General features: G+C 36.8%; 1 protein-coding gene across 8 annotated transcripts in view; it reads right to left on the bottom strand.

The window, feature by feature from the left end:
* The window catches only part of ASIC2 (acid sensing ion channel subunit 2), a gene marked incomplete at its 5' end in the record, with an annotated part of 651,084 nt that overhangs the window by 24,917 nt on the left and 602,203 nt on the right, over nt 1–23,964 (bottom strand). For all 8 annotated transcript variants that reach the window (XR_014176809.1, XR_014176810.1, XR_014176811.1 and 5 more), the window contains one exon: nt 1,714–1,841. Coding sequence is in view for 5 of the 8 variants with exons in the window: in XM_081971172.1 (XP_081827298.1) it covers nt 1,714–1,841 (128 nt within the window). The remainder of the gene's footprint in view (nt 1–1,713; nt 1,842–23,964) is intronic.

Raw genomic sequence — 23,964 nt, 5'->3', positions numbered from 1 at the left:
AGCCCTGACAGATAACATTAAGTGAATTAAGTTGAAAATTCTGATGAGTTAATACAGGAAGCTAGACTATATGGGAATTCCTTAGTGAAGATATACGGCTTCCTATTTAACATTCATCTTATATTCCTCAAAAAACAAGGACGATAGCCAGTCTTCTGAAATGGTACCAACCCACATTATGTTTTATCTTAAGTTAAATCTAAATTCCCCCAATCTGCTGCAGCCGAAACCTATTGTGTCACATTCCTTCCACCTTATATTGCTGACTTCTCACATGATGATCAAAACGTTACTTCTGTCATATATTCAATTGCAAACTGTTATTTCTGCTGGGATAATGTGAACTGTAGTGCAATGCTTATAGAAAGCAGGAACAGACTGGGAATGTTGTTTGGCATAGACTGGAGAAGACAACCAACTTCCCTTCAAATATCTGGGCTTGCCATTCTCAAAATCTTTTTCTGTTGGCCAGGCTGATTTGGGAATAGTGGGAACTGATGACCAAAAGATTGGAAGGACACCAGGTTGCTTCCTCCTGCTTTAGATGAAAAGTCTTCACTGCTTTAGTTTCTAGAGAGTAACGTTTTGGGACAGCCATCCAAGAGTTTTTGCACATCCATTCCACAACAATCCTTCTACTATTGCCTCTGTTTCTCTTGCCAGCTGACTTCTGTCTAATACTCTCTGTGCCCTGCGTCAGCTGTTGCCTCTCAATTCCCTAAAAGTCTATTCTCCGTTATTATAACCGATATACCACATATGGCTCCCAAGTCACAGAATGTATAATGGCAACCCCTATTCTCTTTTTATAAAACCTATTGTGTCACATTCCTATTGTGTCAGATATTTTTCTCATATTTGGATGGTCTTTCTCTCTTTCCATATTGCCTGAACATTTCACAAAATGAATCTCAAAGGCCCACTTCTGCCTTCCTACCCAGTATCACATCTCTAACCTTTTTGCTTAATTGAAGCTTCTTTTAAGTTTTATGGTCAAATTGGTAGAAATGGTTGTTTCAGGGAATATTTCATCTTCCTCAACATGCTGCCTTTGACAGTATAATAACTTGAAAAGGAAATAAAAGATTCTGCAGCTTCAGTAATTACTTCCGTAATACTATAGTGTGGACTAAACATGTACCAATCCCACAAAATGGATTTTCAGAAGACATTATGGACATCTGCCATTCTCTTGTTACAACAATTGCTGGACCTGGGAAAACCACATTTATGTGTGCACAGTTACTTTTCTTATATATGATCTAGAACCATGACTGATGGGCAAAAACATGAAAATGCTATTGCTGTTCATTTATTTATAAGCAAATAAAAATAAGGGCAAGCTCTGCTAAAAGAGTCAATTAATCAATGTGGCAAAATCTTGGCTTCTTCTTGATCTTAAGTAAGGCTACTTCTATGCTTACATTTGAAAAAGCTGTAGATTATGCAACCATGCCAGACTATATACTAGAAATATTTCAGAATAGTGTTTCTTTTGTGATATTTTTTCAATGGTGATCTCACGTTCATATAAACTGCACAAGACAGACTGACATGCAGTTTAAACCTCACCTTAAGAAACCTCTTTCCTGGAAATTTATTTACACAGTTATTTCTATGAATGATTCAGAATGAATCAGGACACTGAATTCTTGGAATTCTTATAAAAGTAAAGCAGGCAGGTACCTAACCTACCTGAGAAAAATAACTTACCCTTTGTTCTTGCATGGCTACAAAAGTTTGGAAACCAGGTGCCACACCAAACCCAAGTTCTTGAACAAATGGCGGCTCAGACTGACTGTGGATCTGGACTTTGACTCCTGCTTCAAATGTTGTTTCATCTAACAAGAGAACAAAATATATGAATCAACTAGAGAATACTGCATTCTTTGAGAATTAGTGCCGCGTAGATGCTAAGCTATATCATTATAACCTATCACCATTATGATTTGAATCTTGTAAAATCTTATAGTCTTTCAATTTTTATGGCTAAAATATACTGTGATGCTAACTCATACAAAGAGTTCAATTACTACTACAGAAACATAGGGGTACCAGTAGATACGCAAAACCAAACTCAAAATGAGATAACTTAATTTCTGTGTAAACCACAGAGAAATAATTCTTTTAAATCCCAAGGGTTTTCTCTAGGAAATCATTTATAATTCTGTTTTTAATCTCTCGGTGCAGATATTATATCATGATGAAATCCATACTCTATAAATTCCCCTCATCCTTTTTTAGAATAATAAGTCCATTACAGAGTTTTTCTTGCTAGTTGCCCATAATTAAGCTGTCTCCCATAAACTGGCTGACATTAATGTTGAAACTCAGTAAAGCTCCTAGGATAATTAATCATTGGTTCAATTTTTTTCTGAGTTTGGAAACTATGCAGATTTAACTCTGTTGCATGAACAAAACAGTAGTTTTCAGTCCTTTGTTTCTGCATAGTTACATCCTTAAGTGTCCACTTTGTATTACCTGAATTACTACATCTAAATTTGTTCAGAATAACACACATATGAAGAGTTTTTGAAAGCTCAAACTAAATGCTAGAGGAAAACGCAGGTAACCTCTATTACCTGGCAAATACCACCCTATCATGCAATGAAGTAGCAAATAAATTGATGCATGTATTACTGATACATGACAGCATTGAGAATCCATTTCTCCCTATAGATTATCTGGGAATTGGGGTCACTGAGCTGTCAAACACATCCTCTACCTGTTTGGGGACTACCAGCTAATAACTCTTTATGGCATTCTCTGCATGTTTGTTCACATTTCACAATACTTTTCCATATTCAAGAGAGCATTTTGTCTCCCTCTGTTCATTTCAGCTCACCTGACAGCAGCCCTCTAGGAACTCAGCTGTCTGCCTGAGTTGCAGATGGCATAGCTGCACAGGTAATTCCAATACTTCCTTCGTATTTGGCAAAAGAAATCACCACAGCAAAAAACAAAACCCTTTTCTAGTTTAAAACTCCTTGACACTGAGGTCATTTTCTTCATTTGGTTAATTTTAGTTGTGTACTCACAAAACAGAATAATGAATTGATAAGGGTGGAAGTGACAGTTGGAAATACAAGTGGAATCTCCTTCACTAAATGCTTTAATGTTGTGGTTTTTTTACAGATGCAGCAGAAAACATAGTGGATTTGGTCAGATTAATGCAGTTTACAAATGATGTACAGTATTATTTCTGTTGCTGCCCTTTTTCCTTCAGAAATATCTAAAAGATAAGTATGATTTCATTTTAAGAGAGCAGACACAGTGACACAAGAATTCCCTTATATCATGCTGAAAAGCTTCTTTGGCAATCTGTGGTGGGTGGGGGAGGAAAAGTATTCAGCTTCTTTACTTATATACTTTAAGATCTGCACAACTTCAAATAATTCTGGGCAGTGTGTGTGTGTGTGTGTGTGTGTGTATGTGAAAAAGGCATGCTTCTTAGTTCCAATAGACTACATTGCTTAACTTGAGTTGCATTGATCAGTGACAGCCATATTTCAAGCTCAGCCCTGTCTGGTCAATACTCATACCATCTGGGCTGATTATTTTGTTGAAAGTTTCACTTTACGCACATCTGTGAAAGACAATCTGGCACATTTCACTCAAGCTGGCAAAGTGTGTGTGAATAGAGACACTTCGATTTATCATTACGGCTTCCCATTGTTATTTCTTCATGCTGTTATTATGGCTCTCCAATGTGCAAAGAACAAAGCCTGCTATTTGTCAAGGAAAATACCAGGAGAAACAAAAATACAGAGGAGAAAAGGCCCAACTAAAGGCCAAAACTGGGGTTGAGTATGAATGCTGAGTTTCAAAACTGTAATTTTGCCAAGACTTCAGTGGTATTTAAGATGAGCTGAAGATCAATTCTTTAGTTGGGTGTTTATAGGGTTTTAAAAACAGTTGAAAATGTACACATTATGCAAAATATATAATTACTGTTATCTCAAGCTGCAAGGCTATGCTGGGCGATACTTTCGAGTAAGAAAGTCCATGATAACAGAACACAAAGGTCCATTTGTGGATTAGTAACATACCTATTATTACTAGATCTCCCACTGCACTTTGCTATTTATTGTGTTTTTATCCTGTTGCTATAAATAAAATGCCTCTTAGCAGTTTACACAATATAAAACACCATCAAAATATCCACAGTATAAATTGAAAACAATTAAGCAAAATCATATCATTAAAAAGTCACCTATTCAATTAAATGGATGTTAGATCTAAGCTAAAATGCTTTATGAAACTAACTCTGACATGAAGTGAATGCAATCAGCGAGAAGGTCAATCTGATTTCAATTGGGAGACTTTCAGGAGGCCAGCACTGCTAAAGTTAAAAAGCATCTTTGAACTTCATCCCATACAGATTTTCAAAAATGGAGAACCATCAGTAGTTTCTTCTCAATGACCTTATAGGTTGGTTCTATTCCAGCTGAAGTTAACAATCCTGCAAGTACTCAGGTACTGAACTGTAATGGATTTGGTGCATCAAACCCAGCCTTTTAATTGGAACTGGAAGTCAATCAGCAGCTCAAGGATAATATGCTCCTGTGTAAGCTAATACATTGCATTTTACATTTATTGCAGTTTCCAGCTACAAGGTGAAGGTAGTCCCATATAGACAATGCTGCAGTAATCTAACCAGATGGCAATGATGACACAAGTTGCGTAGCAAGGTTCTCTTGCACTAAGAAAGGCCACAATTGGTATACCAGGTGAAGCTAGGCAAAGGCCCATTTAGTCATGTCTTCTAATACTGCTTCAGCAGGAGTCCTCCTTTAAGACAATGCCTTCCCATTAGAAGACAAGACTGGGGTAAGCACAATCTTAATGGACAAATTGTATTGTTTTTCCTGGGTTCAACTTCATATTGTTCTGCTCCATCCAGACCCTGATACATTCTTGGCAGATCTGTCTCTTACTCAGTTTAGTAGGATGACTGAGCTGGCTCACTCATTATAAAACTTATCTCCTTTGAAAATAGTTTACATCTCATTCAAAAGGATGGGGAGCTCTGTACAAGTGGATAAAGTGCAGGGTGAGGAAGAAGGATCTTTTCCATCATGACCTGGTTTGCACAAATGTGGCAGAGTATTAATGGTGAGGTGTATTTGAAGCACAGTAGAACAAACATCCCATTAGAAATAATGGTTATAATTGGGTGCACATCTGAATATGAATGCCTTCAATTTGCCCAATATTTCAATGAAATGCTTGTGTTTGTACATTTCCGGATACTGTTAATCATCCATAACAACAACCATCAAAAGCTGTAGTGAGAGAAAAGTATTGTTATCGGTGCTGGCAGCCCATGAAGTTCCAAGTGCAGTTTGACAAAAGGTGCATTGTCCTTTTGTGAGAATATTTGTAGCTGAGAGTTGAACTGTGAGGTCCTTGATGCTTGGTTGTTTTCTTGCAGATGTTCATTACTGAACTAGGTAACATTATCAGTGCTAGAGGGAGTGAGCTTTGTGTTTATATACAAAGAGCTTGCTCTGTCAGTGTTGGTGGGACAGTGATGGTGCTTCCTTGATTAAGGTTTACTGTTTGGTTGTCTGAGTTGGTAGTTCCTTGATTAGGGTACTGTTTACTTACCTAAACAAAAGGAAAGTATTGATTCTCTTCAAATCTGAGGGAAATAATCAGAGCAGCTTATTTGTAATGAAATCCAATTCATCTGTTTTGTTGTGTGCTAGTATCTTTGCTCGTAGATTCTTGAATGCTTGGATTAAAATAAGCATTTCCCTCCATGGAACTGCTCTCGAATCTGACTCCTGCATTCCTGGCTGTCTGAGCTTAAAATAAAAAAAATCTGTTCAAGATTCCCCCCTACACCCACTTGTGTCTCAAAAAAGAAATTGGGAAAATAAAGGTTATTTCTACATCATACAAAATATGCAGAAAAGTAACAATAGGGGAGCTTTTACTTACCGTATTTCTTTTACATTATGAACACTCAACAATTTACTAGCTAAATGAGGTTTAACTAGTATCTGCTATCTTTGAAGCCTCTTTAGAGCCAACTCAGTATTGGATTCAACTAACACAGATATCTTCTGATTCTGTGATATCATAAGCCAATAGTTCAGTGTGTTTCTACCTAGTAGCTTCAGATTACAGAAGTGTACACCCATCAGACTTGTATCAACCAAAATTTTGCGAACATGTGTCTCTGTATAACTATTAACAATCTTGCTCCTCAAAACCCATTTCTGGTTATCTGTTCTCCTCCGAGATTGAATTTTAAATCTAAAATTGGAAATATGTAGATCAGTTCTCTTTTCAGCTGGCCAAACTCCAGTTTTGGCTGATAAAACAGCAGGTGTATTCCTGGAGCTGCCAAAAGAGCAAATTATAATAAAAACCTATAGTACAATAAGGCTCAAAAGCCACAGATACTTTTTCTTCGAGCTGATGGTGGCCAGATGTGCTATAATGCAACTTCCATCATTCCCAGGAGCAGGGCTACTAATCATTCTTCCTGGAGATGGATGGGAGTCAGAACGGGAAGGCTGGTAAAAATTACAAAATGCATAAAATGAATAAAACTATTTCAGGACAGAGGATAAACTTTCTGGTCTCCTTTTCATTTTGAAACAAACAAATTCAAGTATTTTCCTCAACTGCAAATGTCTACTTACATGAGGAAGTTATTAGTGTGTCAGATTTTCAAAATATAATAAAAAACAGAAGATAGGATGGAAGAGTAACATCACATTAAAAATGCCTCTTCTGTGTGGGATACTCCTCTCCCAGTCTGCTCCAAAACAACAACATTTTGACAAGCCTACTTCTTATCTTTTCTCCTTCAGGTTACTATGTACCATAAATCTGTGATTTCCGACTGCCTGGATAACAGAAGGTGTTGCAACCAAGTATATTACACTTGTAGAGTATTTTTAGCAGAGCAGATTGTGCTCACAGCCAAAATCCAGAGGCCATATGCCTTGAAGTATATTATTTAAAAATATATTATAAAATATCTAGGACAGAAAGAAGTTGTCCTGGATCCCTAGGGAGAACTCACCTGCCACAATTGAAAACTAAGCATGTGACTTCTTGATCATCCTGCCAGAAAGCCGAATGATAACTATGAATAGACATCTAGGGCATAAACTAAATACAATTTTCTTGAACTATCCTTTGATGCTGAATGGGGAAACAGACTAGGAAAGGCTGTAGACTTTTTTTCTTTCTTTCTTGACTGTGGCCTTTTTCTGAGGACACCCCATGTTCGAAGGAAGAGTGCAGATATGAAATGTAACTTTATGCTTCTTTCATACTATCTGGGATTCTTCTTTCAGATCAATGCTAAAACAAGTATTAGGCAAATTCTAGGCACCAGTTTTAAAAACTGGATCTTGTTCCATTAAAATTCATTTTTATGTTTTATTTCAAAGGTTAAGAGAGATTCAATAGAGTCTTCTAGATGCATTATGGTGTACTTTCTGTTATTTAGTTATGAGATGATGAAGGAGTATTGATAAATGTCCCTGAATTAGCCTGCAGTCTGCATGAAAGCAGAGAAGAAAATATCATGAATGAGTGTTATTCATTTTTTTCCAGATTTGCAAGTGGAATGCCCCCAAAATCTGGCATGGTAGAAAGAAGTAGAATGCATAACAAAAAACAATATCAGCATTTTCATTGCCTGCAATACAGTAGGCTGCAACGCAAAATTCTCAAGTTTGTTTGAATATGGAAGAGACACATAAGTCTTTCACAGAGGAAAAATACTTCCTCAAAATTACAATATTTAAAACTACTCAGCTCTCAATTCCTATTTCATCCTGAAAAGAAATCTACAGATGCTTAATCTAACTTGCTTTTCATAGACTTTTCTCGTGCATTCCTTGGGATGGGATGGAACTGTGCATCAACACAAAAACTCTCTCTGTTGCTATTCTAGAACTTACTTTGTTTATTGTTTGCAAGCCAATGAAATGTTGGAAAATGTAAAGAAGAAGCTTATGGTCTATCTGACAGCACAACAATTCTCCGAAAACCAATTGTAGTGTGTTGGAAGAAGCCAGCTTAAACAAGATCAAACATCAAGATGGGTTGGATCCAGTTTAGTACAGTGGAAACAAAAATACAAAGCAAAAACAATTTCCATTGTTCATTTCTGTGGAAGTAGTAATTGGGCACTATTTTCAACTGTTTCAGTCTAAATGCCTCCTCCTGATTATATGACCCAGAACAAAAAGTATAAAATCAGCTTCTCGGTGCACCTGTGCACACAAATACAAGAAAACACACAGAAAGCGTTCCACAGAAGAATATGTAGATGCCTCATTGCTGGTGCACAGGTTGTAAACAACCCAGAAACAATCGTTAGCATGCTTTCCCTACCATATCTATGAAACTATGTGTAATACTAACTAAATTTCCTTGGGTTCATGACCAGAAGATACATTGCCAAATCCAAGATGATCCTAAAACACTTCTTAAATTTTTGCTGGATTTATGCCTGCTTAATTATGAAGCAGATTAAATTTATTAGTGTCAAACAGTTCCACTCCTGTGAGCAGATTCAGAGTTTACTTTCATAATTATACTGTTACCAACTACTGTCTCTTTTTTAATGCATTCTTTCCATGAACAGGTAGTGATAATTTTTAATATTAAGGCTTCTAACTTCTGAGAAGGAGATCCATCTAACAATATCCCAATTAAGATGTTAACCTCTGTGATTATAATAAAATTAGGATCATTTGAATAGAACTGCTTCATAAATATATGAGACAATTCTGAATGCAAATAAAGTAAGAATTATTAGGTTTATCACAAATGAGGGCTCTTTGGAAATTAGAAATCTGACTACCTCAATTAAAATTTCTGACAATTGTAGTTGATTCTTCTAGCTTGCAGAACAGAACAGGTGAAGGCAGTTTGAAGCTTAAAGTTATGAGGTCAAGCAAAACTAAGAGATGCATGTTACAACCAAGTTGATCAATCTCATCTTTCTTCTAGGTAACATACATTAAAAGGAATTATTAGACACTTTAATAATTTACAAGTCAGAAAGATCAAGAACTCTAATTACTTTTAACATTTCTTTAAACATAAGTTGAAATTATTAAATTATTACATTTAAAGAACTTAAGTATTTTCATAGTTTGCTTACTAATGTATTTACTTACTTTTTAAAAAATTATGCAGTTATATATGACTTTTTAAAATCTCCATCCCAGATTCCAAACTGTGTTTCAGTAAATGTTCTGATCATTTGCAGGAGGTCTAATTTAATGAGCAATGAAGCTGAAATTTGAGAGTTTTGTATTAAGGATATCTGTCAGCTGGTTCAGCAATTTTAAACCATGTAAAGCATCAGGCAGTGATAACAAACCAACTGAATTTATTAAACAATACTGAGAGTTATGGACACCACCACAATGACAGAGTTGGTAGAATGCCCTTTGGTTGTAACAGAGATCCTCACATATAAAAAGAATGAGAATGCACTCCAAATAACTAGAGGTCTTTAGCCTACTATGTATTGTTATTATGTCAGATTTTTAAGTAAGATACTACTATAATTTTTTTGCTTAGAAACGGAATCCTTGAAGCCTTTAAACAAGGTTTCTCAACACTAGATCACTCATGCATGCCTAACTTACCTAATTAAGAAATAATTCTCATCTTCTTGTGGGGAACTATGTGTAGTGCTAAGGATTTAATGGCTGCATTGGATTCTATTCCAAAGACCAACCTATAATTAAAATGAGAGAAGTTTCCTTTGGATAGGTAGCTAACTTTATCAGTGATCCACGATACATAACATGAGTTCACTTTTCAACTTTAAGGCTGAGTGTTTGTCATGTTTTCCAAAGAAGTTAAATCTGCTTTTAGGATAGATAGATGTATGTATGTATGTATGTATAGATGTTTTAATAAAGATGAGAAAACTAATACAAATATGACAGATATCCAATGCCAATGTTATTGTCTTATCAAGACTTCTCTTCAAACACAAGGAAGGCAGCTAGGCAGACATAGCAACTATACCTGCCCAGCAACAGATTCTGCATTCCCTGCCTTGGATTTCACAGTCCTCCCCAGCTCTCAATAATGCTGTCCTTTGAGAGAAAAAAGTCAGAAGATAATGAGCCACAGCAACTAAGTCTCAGCTTCACCAAGAAATATCTGGTATACATAGAGCTCCTTTGAAGTAACCTGCTGAAAGAAATCAAGTTTGTTCAGGGCAAGTTGTGCTCAAACAAGGTCAGAGCATCTGCTACTTAGGAAGCACCCGGGGCGGTACAAAAGTCCTGGAAAGATGTAGCTTTGCCAAGGCCAAACCTGACTTTCATAGAAGCTTTGCTATCCCTTTGCTACCCTAAAGTTCTGCATTTGACTTCAGTTCATACGTTTAAATTTAAGTTCATTTATTCCTTCAGATGCTGTATCCACAGTGAGCTTGCTTTTGATGCTGATCTTGGATTTATGACAAGAGTAGCTTGGTGAGTTTATTGTAGCAATAAATAGACAGTAAGATGTTGTTTGAGAGTCTGGGGTAGTCAGCAATCTATACCCATGAAAAAGAAACTATGCAATTTCTTACAATGCTAGAAATATTTGCAAAATACGATTTGGAGCTTAACACTTCCTACTCTTTCCAATATCTCAAATTTCTCAGTGACAAAGAGCTAGAGGACACCAATATTTTTACTGGCTTGAGTTAGGGCCAAATGGGTTCTTCAATGCACCCTTTGTGGCAATCTGTGAATGTTGTCAAATATTTAGCAAAGAGGAACTGCCAATTTATTGAGAAGCCAGCTGGAGGCAAATGTTATACACATGCATGACCATGTATTCCCTGTTCCTTAGCAGATGGAAAGCTCCACCCTTCAAATTTATTCCTGCTCATTGCTCTAAGGCAGTTTTGTTTAACCAGAGAATTACAGTTCCCCACATCTGGAGGTTCCAGTTGTGAGAGACTACTTTGATGTATACCTGAGATTATAGGAAGCATTACAGGCAAGGCAAATATAATTTTATCCTAAGATACAGCTGTGTTCAGTCTGTGTGACACCAATATTAGGTAGTTTTTACTCAATTGTGCTTTTCAGGCTTGTCTTACCAATTATGACACAGTTGTCTATGATTCTTTCCAGTGGCAAAGTCATTTTTTCTTAAAATAATTGTGGCTTTTCTTAGTCCAGAATTTTAATGGTTTTTAATGGTTTAACCGCTTTTTGCATAAGACGGGATCCAGCTCTTTACAATTTTGGGAAATCACACCATTTTTAGCATGGGTGGTTTATCTATAACTTGAAGTGAACCATAAGATATCAATGTCACAGACTTAAATTTCATCCATATTTATTGTATTATTTATATTTCTTGGGAATCTTACATAACAAAGATAAATATAAGCAAAAACAAAAGAAAAAAGTGCAAAGAAAACAATGAAAGCAACTAAAGTTATGAAATATTACAACTTCCAACATTTTCTTCAACAAATTAGAATCTTATACCTCCTCACTTTGAGATGTTAGACAAATACCTTCAATCTCTCACTGAAAACCCTTTTAAAATGTGCAAATTGTAACATTTTTCCACCTTTCAGTAGAAAAAGTCCAGATCAGCTTTTCAGTTTTTCAAAAAGAATTTTGTTTTTTTGTTTTCCTCAGGTCAGCTTTGCCATCTCAGCAACATATTTATTTTGTTATTGAATTTATATTCTGCCTTTCTGTTTATTCCAACTCTATATGGGTTACAATTTTTTTAAAAAAAAATCCAGAGCATAAACAGCAACAACAAATGCAATCAAAAATTAACATGCCCTATTAAAAAAGTCTACATATTGTTGACTTTTAAATATGTATTTTTTAATGATCTTCCTAAATCCTAGCGAAGTCAGAGAGCACATTTCAGAACTTGGAAACTTCGCAGAAGACCCCTTTTTCATTTATTTGATAGTTGAGGTTCTGATAATAAGGGAGTCTTCAGGAGGGCGTCTCCTGCCTCATAACTGAGTAGAGGCTTGCAAGATAATCAAAACAATTTAAGGTTTTAAAGGTCAACACTGGTTCCTTCATTTGTGCTCAGTAGGCAATTAATAGCCAGCGCAACTCTTTTGTATAAGCTTTGTAGCCTGCACAGCTAGCAATCTGACTGCCTCATTTTGCAAAGATTTCTGAATATTTTCAAAGGGCAGCCCTATATGAAACTCCCTGCAACAGACAAGAAGAACTGCAACCAAGACATGGATAATTGTTACTAACTCTGATATCTCAGGAAGATGATTCAGATGATTGTTAACTATAACTGTACGATAATAAACACATTCACTCCTATATCCACCTACATCTGAAGGTAACAAGCATTCCAAATTGTGAACTCAAGAAGAATATCTATCACAATGGCTGAAAGGATATGCATATCTTCTGGGAAGGGTGTGCAGGTTATAGATTATATAAGATCATAACTATCTGTTGTAGAGAAGATAACAAGTCGTTTCATAACTTCAGTTTTTTCTTCTTGCACTTTTCCTTTTCTCTTTAGTTTTGTCTTTTACTTTATGTAAATTTCTCAATAAATAGGTTTTCTTTTTTAAAAAAGTTGATCACAGGGTGTTTTAAATAACAAGGTGTTCCTTGTAAATACACCTTACTATTTGCATAAAGGTAAAGATTCCTGTCACACATATGTGCTAGTTGTTTCCGACTCTAGGGGGCGATGCTCATCTCCGTTTCAAAGCTGAAGTGCCAGTGCTGTCCGAAGATGTCTCCGTGGTCATGTAGCTGGCATAAATTCCAAAGGCACATGGAACGCCGTTACCTGCCCACCAAAGGTGGTCCCTATTTTTCTATTTGCATTTTTTATGTGTTTTCAAACTGCTACGTTGGCAGAAGCTGGGACAAGTAATGGGAGCTCACTCCGTTATGCGGAGCTAGGGATTCGAACCGCCAAACTGCCGACCTTTCTGATTGACAAGCTCAGCATCTTAGCCACTAAGCTACACTATTTGTACAGGGTCATGTTATTCTGTCTCCCTTGAAAGTGGGGTAGCACATTCAGCAGGAACAATTTTTACAACAATTCCCAGGGTCTTGCTTAACAAAAGAGCATATCTGGTCCAGCAGCTTATTCCTGCAGTGACCAGCCAAATGGCTTCAGTGATTTGAAAACTGAATGAGAACAATAATGCTTTCCCTGCTTATCCTCTGAAAATGGTATTCAGAGGCCCAGTGGTTCTAAATAATAATAAAAGGCAACTCAAGCTGGGTAAAAACTCTCTAGGCCATCAGCCAACCCAAGGTGTCAGCTATTATTATATGTGACCAGCTCCAGTACAAGGTGAAATTACTCCTCTTGATTGCCATGTGAACTTTAAAACATGTGCTCTTATTCTGAAAAAAAATGTAGGGTATACACTTGGCACTCCTGCCAACTGTGCAATAATGAACATCAGTAAGAGTAAGCAAGCTGTTTTCCTATGAAGACAGCTTTCCAGATTGAACTATTAAAAGAGCTATACCTCCTACCTAGCATAAAATATACTTCCATTTCCATATAATCCAGCACATCTAAAAGGCAACAGGTTGTGGGGAAATGATATAAGAGTTGTTGCACACTTAAGAGAGACACAGAAACAGCTGAGAAATGAAGCTACATCTGTTATGTTCGGTTCACGTTTAGCACCTTTTCTCTATCCAAAACTCATTCAAAATGAGGCAGATAGTGATATGAGAAAGAGGTTGATTGGCTGCAGTGCTCTCCTTATGAAATTATCCCCACTGGAAAGCACTAATGACTTTTCATGCAAGCTGAGGGGCTTCTTATGGTTACACTGATTTTCATTTTATGAACCGATTCCATGATTATTGCTGCACTTGGCTCTTATAATTATTATCTATCATAACAAAAGAATAGCATCTGGGAAAGTAGAAAACAGAAATGTATGCACTGCTTGGCTAAGTTCTATTAAATTATATTCGTGATCTGTGTGGTGCATAAGAGACAGCCCTCCTTAGCTTCCCCCTTCATGAGTTGACTGAAGCTCATGTAATACTCAAATCTAGAAATAAACTTTTGTCCAGCAGATAGAATGACTCCCTTCACAAGCCCTCTGTGTGAAAATTTATCCAACTGTTCCCTTAGCTTCAGTGCCCCTTGCCTCTAAAACACTATCTTTAAAAAAAAGGGTGCAAGCAAATTTGAAGGAGTTGTCTACCACAAAAAGAATTGCTGAAAAGCAAGTAATTTTGATTATTGTGGGAAAGCAGCAATTTTAACTGTTTATTTTCATTGCATTTGTTTCTAGCCTGAAAGGGAAAGTGTTGTTTGCATCACAAAGTAATTTAATTACGTTCTTTGATTTGTAGAGGAAGAAGTACCACTCTCCTCTACACCTTGGAAGGCAAAATTTCCCAGACCAGCTCTACAGATTGCAGAAAGGAGGGGATGGAGGAGTTGAGAGATAGGCGCCAACATCTTTGCATATATGAGATTTTGAAGTTGTATTTTATTGTCAGTCATTTCTTGCATCACCACAATAATGCTTAATTATTCTTGCAGCAAGCAGAATATTTATAGGTCCATATAATATCCATGTAAATAACCAATTCAGGCAGTTATGATTGTTATGGATATAAATATCTGCTGCCGGCAGCTTTCAAGAAGAGACAGCCAAGCTGGATTGTTGCTAATAAGTTGAAGGTTAGGTTGGATAAACACTGACAATCTCTCCCTTAAAGCTTGAGAAGCAGGACAATTCACACAGGACAAACACTCCACAAAAAGAGCCTTCTTGTAGACTCCTGTAGTGAGTAATAAACCTTCCTCTTTCTTATCCATACAGTTGCAACATTGACTGCTCATACAAGTCCGTGGTCACTGCAACATATTATGCAATCTTAAAATCATCTATAAAGCATTCAAAATCTGAGCCCATATTTTAAGATAGTGTTGTAAGAATGTAATTTTCAGTCTCTTTTATGCTAGCCATGCAAGTGTGAGAATGTCACTGATGCAGGACAGGTTGTGGAAGAGAGACATTTTAAAACTGAATATATTATATTCAGCTGTATTAGATTATATATTATACCCAATGTCCACTATATACTGAAATTTTAGTCAATACTTTGATTGACATAAAGCATGGTGATCAATCTTGTTTAGAAACATTTTAATTTTGAAAAAATCCAAGACAGTTATACTTTATACATATATAACCATTTTTCCACTTCCCATGTCGTAGATTTAATATTTTGTTACTCCAAATGTCTATTCTTCTCCCCCAAGCTGAGTCTGACTCTTGAATAGTCTCCCAGTTTCTAGCCTAACCACAGCAATATACCAGCCCACATCACAGCATAGTACAGCTCTGATTAATAGATTCAAGGCGGTAAACAACAGAGAATGAATTACATTATTCAGAGGTTGAGATATTGAGAACAGAGGAATTACAATGAAACAATGGAGTTGTGAAAAGCTTTGGTTAGCATTTTACAATTTATCCATGGAATTTATCCCTGCCTCAATCTGGATGACTCCAGGTAAGGAGACATGCAGCTGTTTCCTTCAGAGCAGAAATTTCTTGCTTCCTGGAGTCTGAGATGAGAGGAAAGATACCTGTTCTAAGAAACAGCAATTCAAAATGCTTGAAAAAATATTTCTAAACCTTATCACTAAGATCCGGTCATCCCAAATGTACTCCTGGATCAAGAATGAATCCACAGAATCCTGCTAATCTTGTGAAGCAGCCTTCCCTGCTTCTGAAAGTTGTAGTCCCAATGCGTCAGGGAAACACCAGGTTGCTGGAGGATGTTTATAAACCCCTAGAGGACAAAAAGCTATGCACAATGATTTGCTCTAACAATGATAGCAGCAGCCCTGTGAGAGTAGCAACCCTGGTCTTGAAGGTTAAATCTCAGAGTTGTCTCTTTCACTTTTTCTTTTCTCCAATATTCCCTGCCTTGCTTCCTGTCAGATTAGTTCTGATGTTATTTCTAGTCAGCTGTTCTTTCAGAGCTTCAAAACAGGGCAGCTTTGGCTCTGTGTCTTTCTGTTCTGGCACTGCTATTTGGACCACCTCCAGAGCTGTATGTTACATTTCCTCAATTTTCAATCGTCCCTCTCCATCCTTTTCCTCAAAACCTCCTTTTTCTTGCTGGGCCTCACTCGGGTTTAGCATTGGCTCCAGCCAGATTCTTTGTCCTACAGCCAAGATGCTTAGTGTGACTTTACTAAATAGCATCTCCATGGCAACCCTGCTGAACTCACACTCTTGTCCTTGGACCATGAAGACATTTGATCACCTGGGTTCTCTCCAACCTTTTCCCGAACAACAGCTATTGCCCAGAGCTTTTACATTCTCACAATGTTCTGCCAGGAGTGGGCTGAGGGTCTTCTAGGGCCTTTTCTCTCCTCCTGCAGCCATATTAATTCTTTATTCTTGGTTACCTTGCTCTTAGCAAGCTCATTTTGGAGAAGGTAATCATGAGTTGCAATCCCTGACAGGAGGCAGACCTCAATTGGAATAGAAATGTGGTTAACAACCTATATTAAGCATTGTTTGACAAATGAGTCTGAGAATATATTAAAATGCTAAGAAATCAGCACTTATGCCTACTAGAGGGCTACACTAGAGTCACTACAGTGTTTTTAAAAAATGAAGTGGGAAGAGTTCATCCCCCCCCCCCCACTCTATTTGCTGTTGCCTTCGTGGCAATTGCAAACCTGATCAAAACCAACTGAATTATTAGGAGCACTAAGTTTATGTATTTGTTATGAAGGCAAAATATAAGCAGTCATTCCAAAGTGCTTTGCTCCAGATTCCCCAACCCTCCTAAGATAATCTATTGCTGTGGCAAATGTTGCAGTAGCAATTCTGCACTCATTTTAAAAAATGATTCAGAAGAAGGGTTTGGACTTCATGAAAGTTCAGCATCTCTCTACTATTCATAAAAGTGATCCAACATTTTTCATATTCTTGTGGAAAGCCAAAAGAAATCGGGCTATTTACAAAGAATAATAGGGAAATGCTGCATTTGTGTGACACATGAAGCTTTTCTTCTGAATCATTTTAAAAATATGTACATCCCCACAAGCAAAGGCAGGTGGGAAGTCAAATAGCCTCACCAGGGAGATGTAGCTGGTGCCCTTATCCTCTAAGGGAGGATAAGGGCACACAATCTGCCATTTGTAGCAAACATTATTGTGTACTAAACTCTCCTGCCATAGACTTGCATTGCTTATTTCTCCTGCTATAGACTTACATTGCTCGGTCCTGATTGGCTACGACGCAAGCAGCCTGCCGGCGGGAGAATCCAGCCACCCGATTGGTTAAATGCCTGACAGCTCGAGTATAAAAGAGCTGTCAGCTGTCTTTTGCTTCGCTGTTTGCCGGTCCGAGATTTGCCGTACTTATGAGCTGTTGGTCTCTGTTAACAAAGGTTGTGTTAGCTTCAACCTGCCTTGCCTCAGTCCCTGTCTGCCTCGTTCTCCCTACAGAACAAACATCTTATCTGTTTGTTGTAAAAACAGACAATGTGAAGACAGTATTTTCTTACCACCTGAAACGCAATGCCCATCAGTGTCTTTAAGTTTCAACACATTCAGTTTTTAAGATCCTAACATCAATGTAAGCTTGGTCAATATAGAATGAGATGGTATGAAATAAAGGTATTAAATGAACTGTAATACACATTGTAGGTAATTCAACAAATTTGTAAAGCTCACCTTAAATAAAAAAAAGTTTTGCTATTTTGTCAAAACCAGATATAATATAATATCTCTGTTCTACTTTTCCATTTGCAGATTGTTTTGTAGAGGGAATAACACTCAAAACAGAATTAACAAACTGCATTCTACCATTTCCTTTGGTAGTAGGTACAAATCAGACAAGTCCAAATGCAGAAAGATGAAGTAAAGGGCATGTGTATGTAAAACATCTTCAGTTTATCAAATCCAATCCATTTTAGAAACCAGTGGCATTCTCAACAATACAATACAATAGCAGAGTTGGAAAAGACCTTGGAGGTCTTCTAGTGCAACCCCCTGCCTAGGCAGGAAACCCTATACCGTTTCAGACAAATGGCTATCCAACATCTTCTTAAAGACTTCCAGTGTTGGAGCATTCACATCTTCTGGAAGCAAGCTAAGAAGCAACTTAGAATTGAGGAGAAATTTCTTGACAGTTAGAACAATTAATCAGTGGATTAATTGTTCTGTCAAGAAATTTCTCCTCAGTTCTAAGTTGCTTCTCTCCTTGATTAGTTTCCACACATTGCTTCTTATTCTACCCTCAGGTGCCTTGACTGCCTCTTCTTTGTGGCAACCTCTGAGATATTGGAACACTGCTATCATGTCTCCCCTAGTCCTTCTTTTCATTAAACTAGACATACCCAATTCCTGCAACCATTTTTCATATGTTTTAGTCTCGAGTCCCCTAATCATCTTTGTTGCTCTTCTCTGCACTCTTTCTAGAGTCTCCACATCTTTTCTACATCATGGTGACCAAAACTGAATGGAGTTCCAAGTGTGGCCTTACCAATAAACTGGTATTAACACTTCACGTGATCTTGATTCTATCCCTCTGTTTATGTAGCCTAGAACTGTGTTGGCTTTTTGGGCAGCTGCAACACAGAAACAACACAGAAACACAATAGCTCCAGGCACTGTGCCTTTGCTATACTAAACGAACAAAAGGTATTCGCTCTACATTGGACTCTAGTTTATAGTAGAATCAGTGGAGGTAGTACAGGCTGCATATTGCAAAGTGATCTGGGAAGAGTTTAAGCTGTGGAATCTGAAGAATAACTTAATAACAGAGTTGGAAGAGACCTTGTACGTCATTTAGTCCAACTCCCCCCACCCAAGCAGGAGACCCTACACTATTTCTGACAGATGGCAGTCTAGTCTCTTCTCAAAAGCTTCCAGTGGTAAAGCTCCCACAACATCTGAAGGCAAGCTGTTCCATTGGTTGATTGTTCTCACTGTCAGAAATTTTCTCCTTATTTCTAGATTGAATCTCTCATTGATCAGTTTCCATCCATTATTCCTTGTCTGGCATTCAGGTACTTTGGAAAATAAGTTGATCCCCTCCTCTCTGTGACAACCCCTCAAATATTGGAACATTGCTATCATGTCACCCCTAGTCCTTCTCTTCACTAGACTAGCCATGCAAAGTTCCTGCAACCGTTCTCCATCTGTTTTAGTCTCCAGTCCCATAATCATCTTTGCTGTTCTTCTCTGCACTCTGTCTAGAGTCTCAACATCTTTGTGATGACCAAGAACTGGAAAGGAGTCTCTCAGCTGTTAGTTCAGCCACTTTTGTTATATCTATGACCCTCCTAGCTAATTAAGGCTTTGCAGGAGAGGATTTGTGAATGAGTCTTGGCAGTAGTTAATTCACCCTTGAGAGAATGAGTGGATCTGCCAGTCCTTAAAGTGTCAGTGATGTGTCCCCTCCTCAAAGGACCATTCTTCAATCCAGATAATCTGGATAACTTTTGTCCAGATTTGTTGTTCTATTGTATATATGACAATAGAAAAAGGCAAGGGTTACAATTAATATAAAATCCTCTGAGACGCAAAGGAATAATTGGGACTATCTGATATGAAACTGTATTTTATAGCCTGTTGCTTCGTCTGGATGAAAAAATGTGTTTCTTTTTCTTTTTCTGTCAAATAACAAGAAGAGCAGAACCTGAGGTTTGGATGACAAGACATTTTTTTGTACAATAAAAAAAATCACTTTACAAAAAGTGTCAAATTGGAATATGGAATATATATTAACCCAAATGGTGCCTGAAAATGTATTTATGGGTTTCAGCACAACAATCATTTTATAAAAAACAAAGCCATCTCCCTTGGTTAATATATAGAGAGCTGTTAACACATAAAGAGCTATTACAACAAGAGCTTGGAGACTATAAGATGAAATGAAGACTGTTAGAGGGACTAACTCCCCTAACCACAGAGGATTTAGTTTTTCAACAGTTTTCATATGCACAGTTAAGAGAAAGATTTAAGATAGGTAAGAGGACATTTGGTACTGAACAGAACAAGGCAGAATTTGAAGCTCAATTATGTACAAATGATGATTGTGTAATTGCTAAAATATATAAACTCTTGTTGAATTTGTAACCCAAAAAGAACAAGTTGTGGATGATAAAATGGGCTAATAATTTTGAACATACTGTACTGAAGGCACAATGGGAAAAATGTGGTTGAAAGTACTGAAATTTATATTACATTATAATTTAAAACTTGTATAAAATGATGTACTTGCTGATAGATGACTCCAGAAAAAATATCTAGCAAATATAAAGGTAGTTCACATTTATGTTGAAAATGTAGAAAATATGAAAAGTCATTTTATTATGCCTGGTGTATTTGAAAAAAGGCAGAAAATGTCAGCTCAACTACACACAATAATACAAGATATTTTAAAGATTAATATTCAATTGAAATCAGAACTTTTTTGCTGGGACTAATGGATAGACAGTAATGCAATTCTGTTTTCATATATCACACCTACTGCAAGGTTACTATATGTATGCAAATGAAAATACTCAATAAAGGAATAGCTGGAAAATGTGGCAGAATTAACAGACATAATAAAATTGACTTGTTTGATTAGAGAAAGGACAATAAATATTTGTGACTGGAAACTCCTTATGGACTTTTTGCAGAAAAAGAGAGAAAGAAATGAACTTGTGATTTATAAGTTTGATGTTTAGAAAGGGTAGATTATGGAAAGAAGAAATTATGTTTCAATAATAAAAGGAGAGAGGGTAAGATATAAATGTACTTGCAACTGCTCTTAAGAACAGAAGCCTTTATTTCTTTGTATTTTTAAAGTTTACTTAGTTTTCTTTACTTTCTTATATTTTTCTTTTATAATTTCTACCATTTTTATTCTTTTAAAAATTTCTTTAATAAGAAACATATAACAGGGAACTATTATTTTATAATAAGGAAAAAAATTGGAATGCTTTGCTTGGCTTCCCGTAATCAACGTATTTCAGGGATGATAAACTACAACTTCCATAACTTTCTGTGGCTTTCAATGCTTAAAATAAAGGGTGGAATGAAAACTCTTCAGAGAGAAGATCAGCATCAGGAAAATGATTAAAAAAATATCAACCTGCAATTTACAGACCTACTGCCTCCAAAGAGAAATTTAAAACATTTGGTCAAATGTAAAGCATTTAGTAAAATGAAAGTTCAAGTTGATTAAGAAATAATTTACATTCTTTAGATAAGAATTAATAACTAAATAATAGGTTATTAATTAAGTTCCAAACTAGGTTCCAAAGAGCCCACTAGTGAAAGTTACAGTATATTTAAGGTAAAAGTATGAAATAGCTGTACCCAGGCCTTCCTTGTCATGCCTGAAACACCAAAGTCCAGGGATGAAATACAGTAAATTTAATGTATAGTAGCCATACACTAAAGCACGTGCGGAATGTTTTTTTTAGGTGACTGAAGGCAGCTTTTTAAAAATATCTTGTTGTTCAGACAAAAAACTTTCAGTGAGTTTAGAGATTAAAGCAAAGAAAACAAGTACATACAAAAAAAAGAGATCTTCCTTCGGGTTTACAACCTAAAAGACATGGCACAAAAGGGATAAAAGAGAGTAGAACCAAGCAACCCCAGGCATCAGTTCTAGTTCAATGTTATACATAATAACTAGATGGGACAGAAACAATTCAGGGAGAGGAAGAGCCAAAAAAGCTCATTTTTCAGTGGAGCAGATGGAATGGCTTGTTTTTCCTTCTTTTATTGTAGTCTGATGGAAAAGCTGTCACAAGGTGTTAGTTGAGAGAACATTTCTATCAATGAGGTCAGTTGTAGGCAGTCATATAGGAATGGAGAAACAAGAAACTAATCTGAAGAAGAAAAATAATGGGATACTACCAATCTCCTAAAATGCATGTAGTTCTGTAGTTGCAAATGTGGATTTGTCTACACATACCGGTTCCTCACTTTTCGGTTGGTTTTGAGAGATGGAAAATTTGGCTCTTCAAATCAGTTGTCTATAGAGATTCTCAGTCATCCAGATCATTGTCCCAAAGGTGCTTTTTCAAAAGGCAACTGGACTTCGCTTTTCCTTGAAGAGGTTTCACTTCTCATCTAAGCAGCTTCTTTAGTTCTTCAGTTCAATTCCGTCAGAACTGAAGAAGCTTCTTAGATAAGAAGCAAAATGTCTTCAAGGAAAAACAAAGTCCAGCTGCCTTTTGAAAAAGCACTTTTCGGACTTCAAGTCAGTTGTTATTGTTATTCACAATGTTTTGCTTAACTTTTGGCGATCGGCAGAACTCAGTATTGTGGGCCATTCTTACTGGGTCACATGGAGCAACTGTTTGCAAACTGATCTAGACAAATCAGCATTTCACCTGCCTTTTGACTTCCTGCATGGTCTCTTAAACTCAAAAGAGGATAATGAGCCACAGTTTGTGTCACGATGTTAAAAAGTTGACAGTTTGTGCTTTGCAGTTTCTATATTTCCTCATGAAAAAAAGTTTTAAAAGGAAGTGGGAGAAACAAGAGCAGGGAGACAGAGAACAGACAATAAAGGGCGATGCGGAGGGAGCTACTTTGCCTTGTTTGAAACCTGAACTGGAAGGCAAAGTTGCTCCATTGCCCTTTTAATACTTAACACTTCATTTTCTGTTCTCTGTCTCACTGCTATTGTTTCTCACCTTTCCTTTTAAAACTTTTTTCATGAGGAAATATAGAAGCTCCAAAGCACAAGCTATGGTTCATTATCCTCTTTTGAGTTTAAGAGACCATGCAGAAAGGCAGAAGACGGGGGATATGCTGCTTTGCCGAGGTCAGTTTACAAACAGCTGCTCCACATCCAGTAAGAACAGTATATAATACTGAATTCTGTAGATCTCCGGAAAGTAAACAAGACATTGTGTGGGGTGGAACAGGAGGACAAAGCAGGCCCTGTCTCCTAGGGATCCAGCAGGCCAAGGGGGGGGGGGGAGAAGAGATACGTGGGCATGCATCAGTGTCTATGCAAAGATATGAAGTCGCCTGATAACTTTTGTAAAATTCTTATCTTTGAATCATGGTTGGAATGGCTTTTGGGAGGTCGGTTGTAACTTTGAAAGGTCACTAAATGATCTCAAGGGTTACCTGTATCAGTTCTTCGAGTATCTTGCATGTTTAACAAATGGAAGAACTCTCATCCAGGGCTTCTCTAACTAGGATCAGCAAACAACTAGGTTTTCAGAGGCAGCATGTAAGTATTCTGGTCCCAAGATCTAAGAGAATGTCTTTTGTTTATTTTGAATCCATTCAATTTCATTGGCCAAATAAGTTCACAATTGCCTCAGAGGTCACAGCAAAACTATTGAAATAACATTGTCACTGGAAAACATCTAGATGGAATCTCACAAAGAACATGAGCTTTAAGTGAAAGGTGCCGAAGGTCACGTAACCTTTGGTGTATTTTTTTGAAAGAAGATTTTTAGCATTCACTGAAAGATTGAACATAAAATCTCTACAAGAACTGGATACTGTACCTGACTGTTAGAACTTTCTTAAATAAATTTCACTGCACTTCAGTGAAATTTGCTGCAATTAAGACATATTCAATATATTAAAATAAAGAAAAACCGTGTATAGTATAATGTTTTTATTCCAATAACCATGGGTGTTGTTGCTCATATAAACTTTTGATATTCTGCATGCTTCAAAACCTAACACTGCTTTAAGCACTCATATTTTCTGCAAAGCTATTGCATTAAACTCTTTAAAACTTTCATGGCTTTATTACTATTACACTGCTTTGGGGGAGAATCTGGCAGCCATCAGTTGCAATGCTAAAAAATGTTCCCAAACTCCAATAAGATTTGAATGTGGGAACTCTTTTTAGAATATTCTGTATACCCCCAATCCTAATCAACACACAGAAAAAAAATCCGAATACATAAGTTGGAAAGGAGGTTCTAGTTGATTTTAATTCAAAACTCTGCTCAA

Source organism: Natrix helvetica (genome assembly GCF_964273705.1).
Source record: "Natrix helvetica genome assembly, chromosome: Z".
NCBI lineage: Eukaryota > Metazoa > Chordata > Lepidosauria > Squamata > Natricidae > Natrix > Natrix helvetica.
The sequence above is the reverse complement of the archived record's forward strand: the minus strand, read 5'-3'. Positions and strand labels throughout refer to the sequence as shown.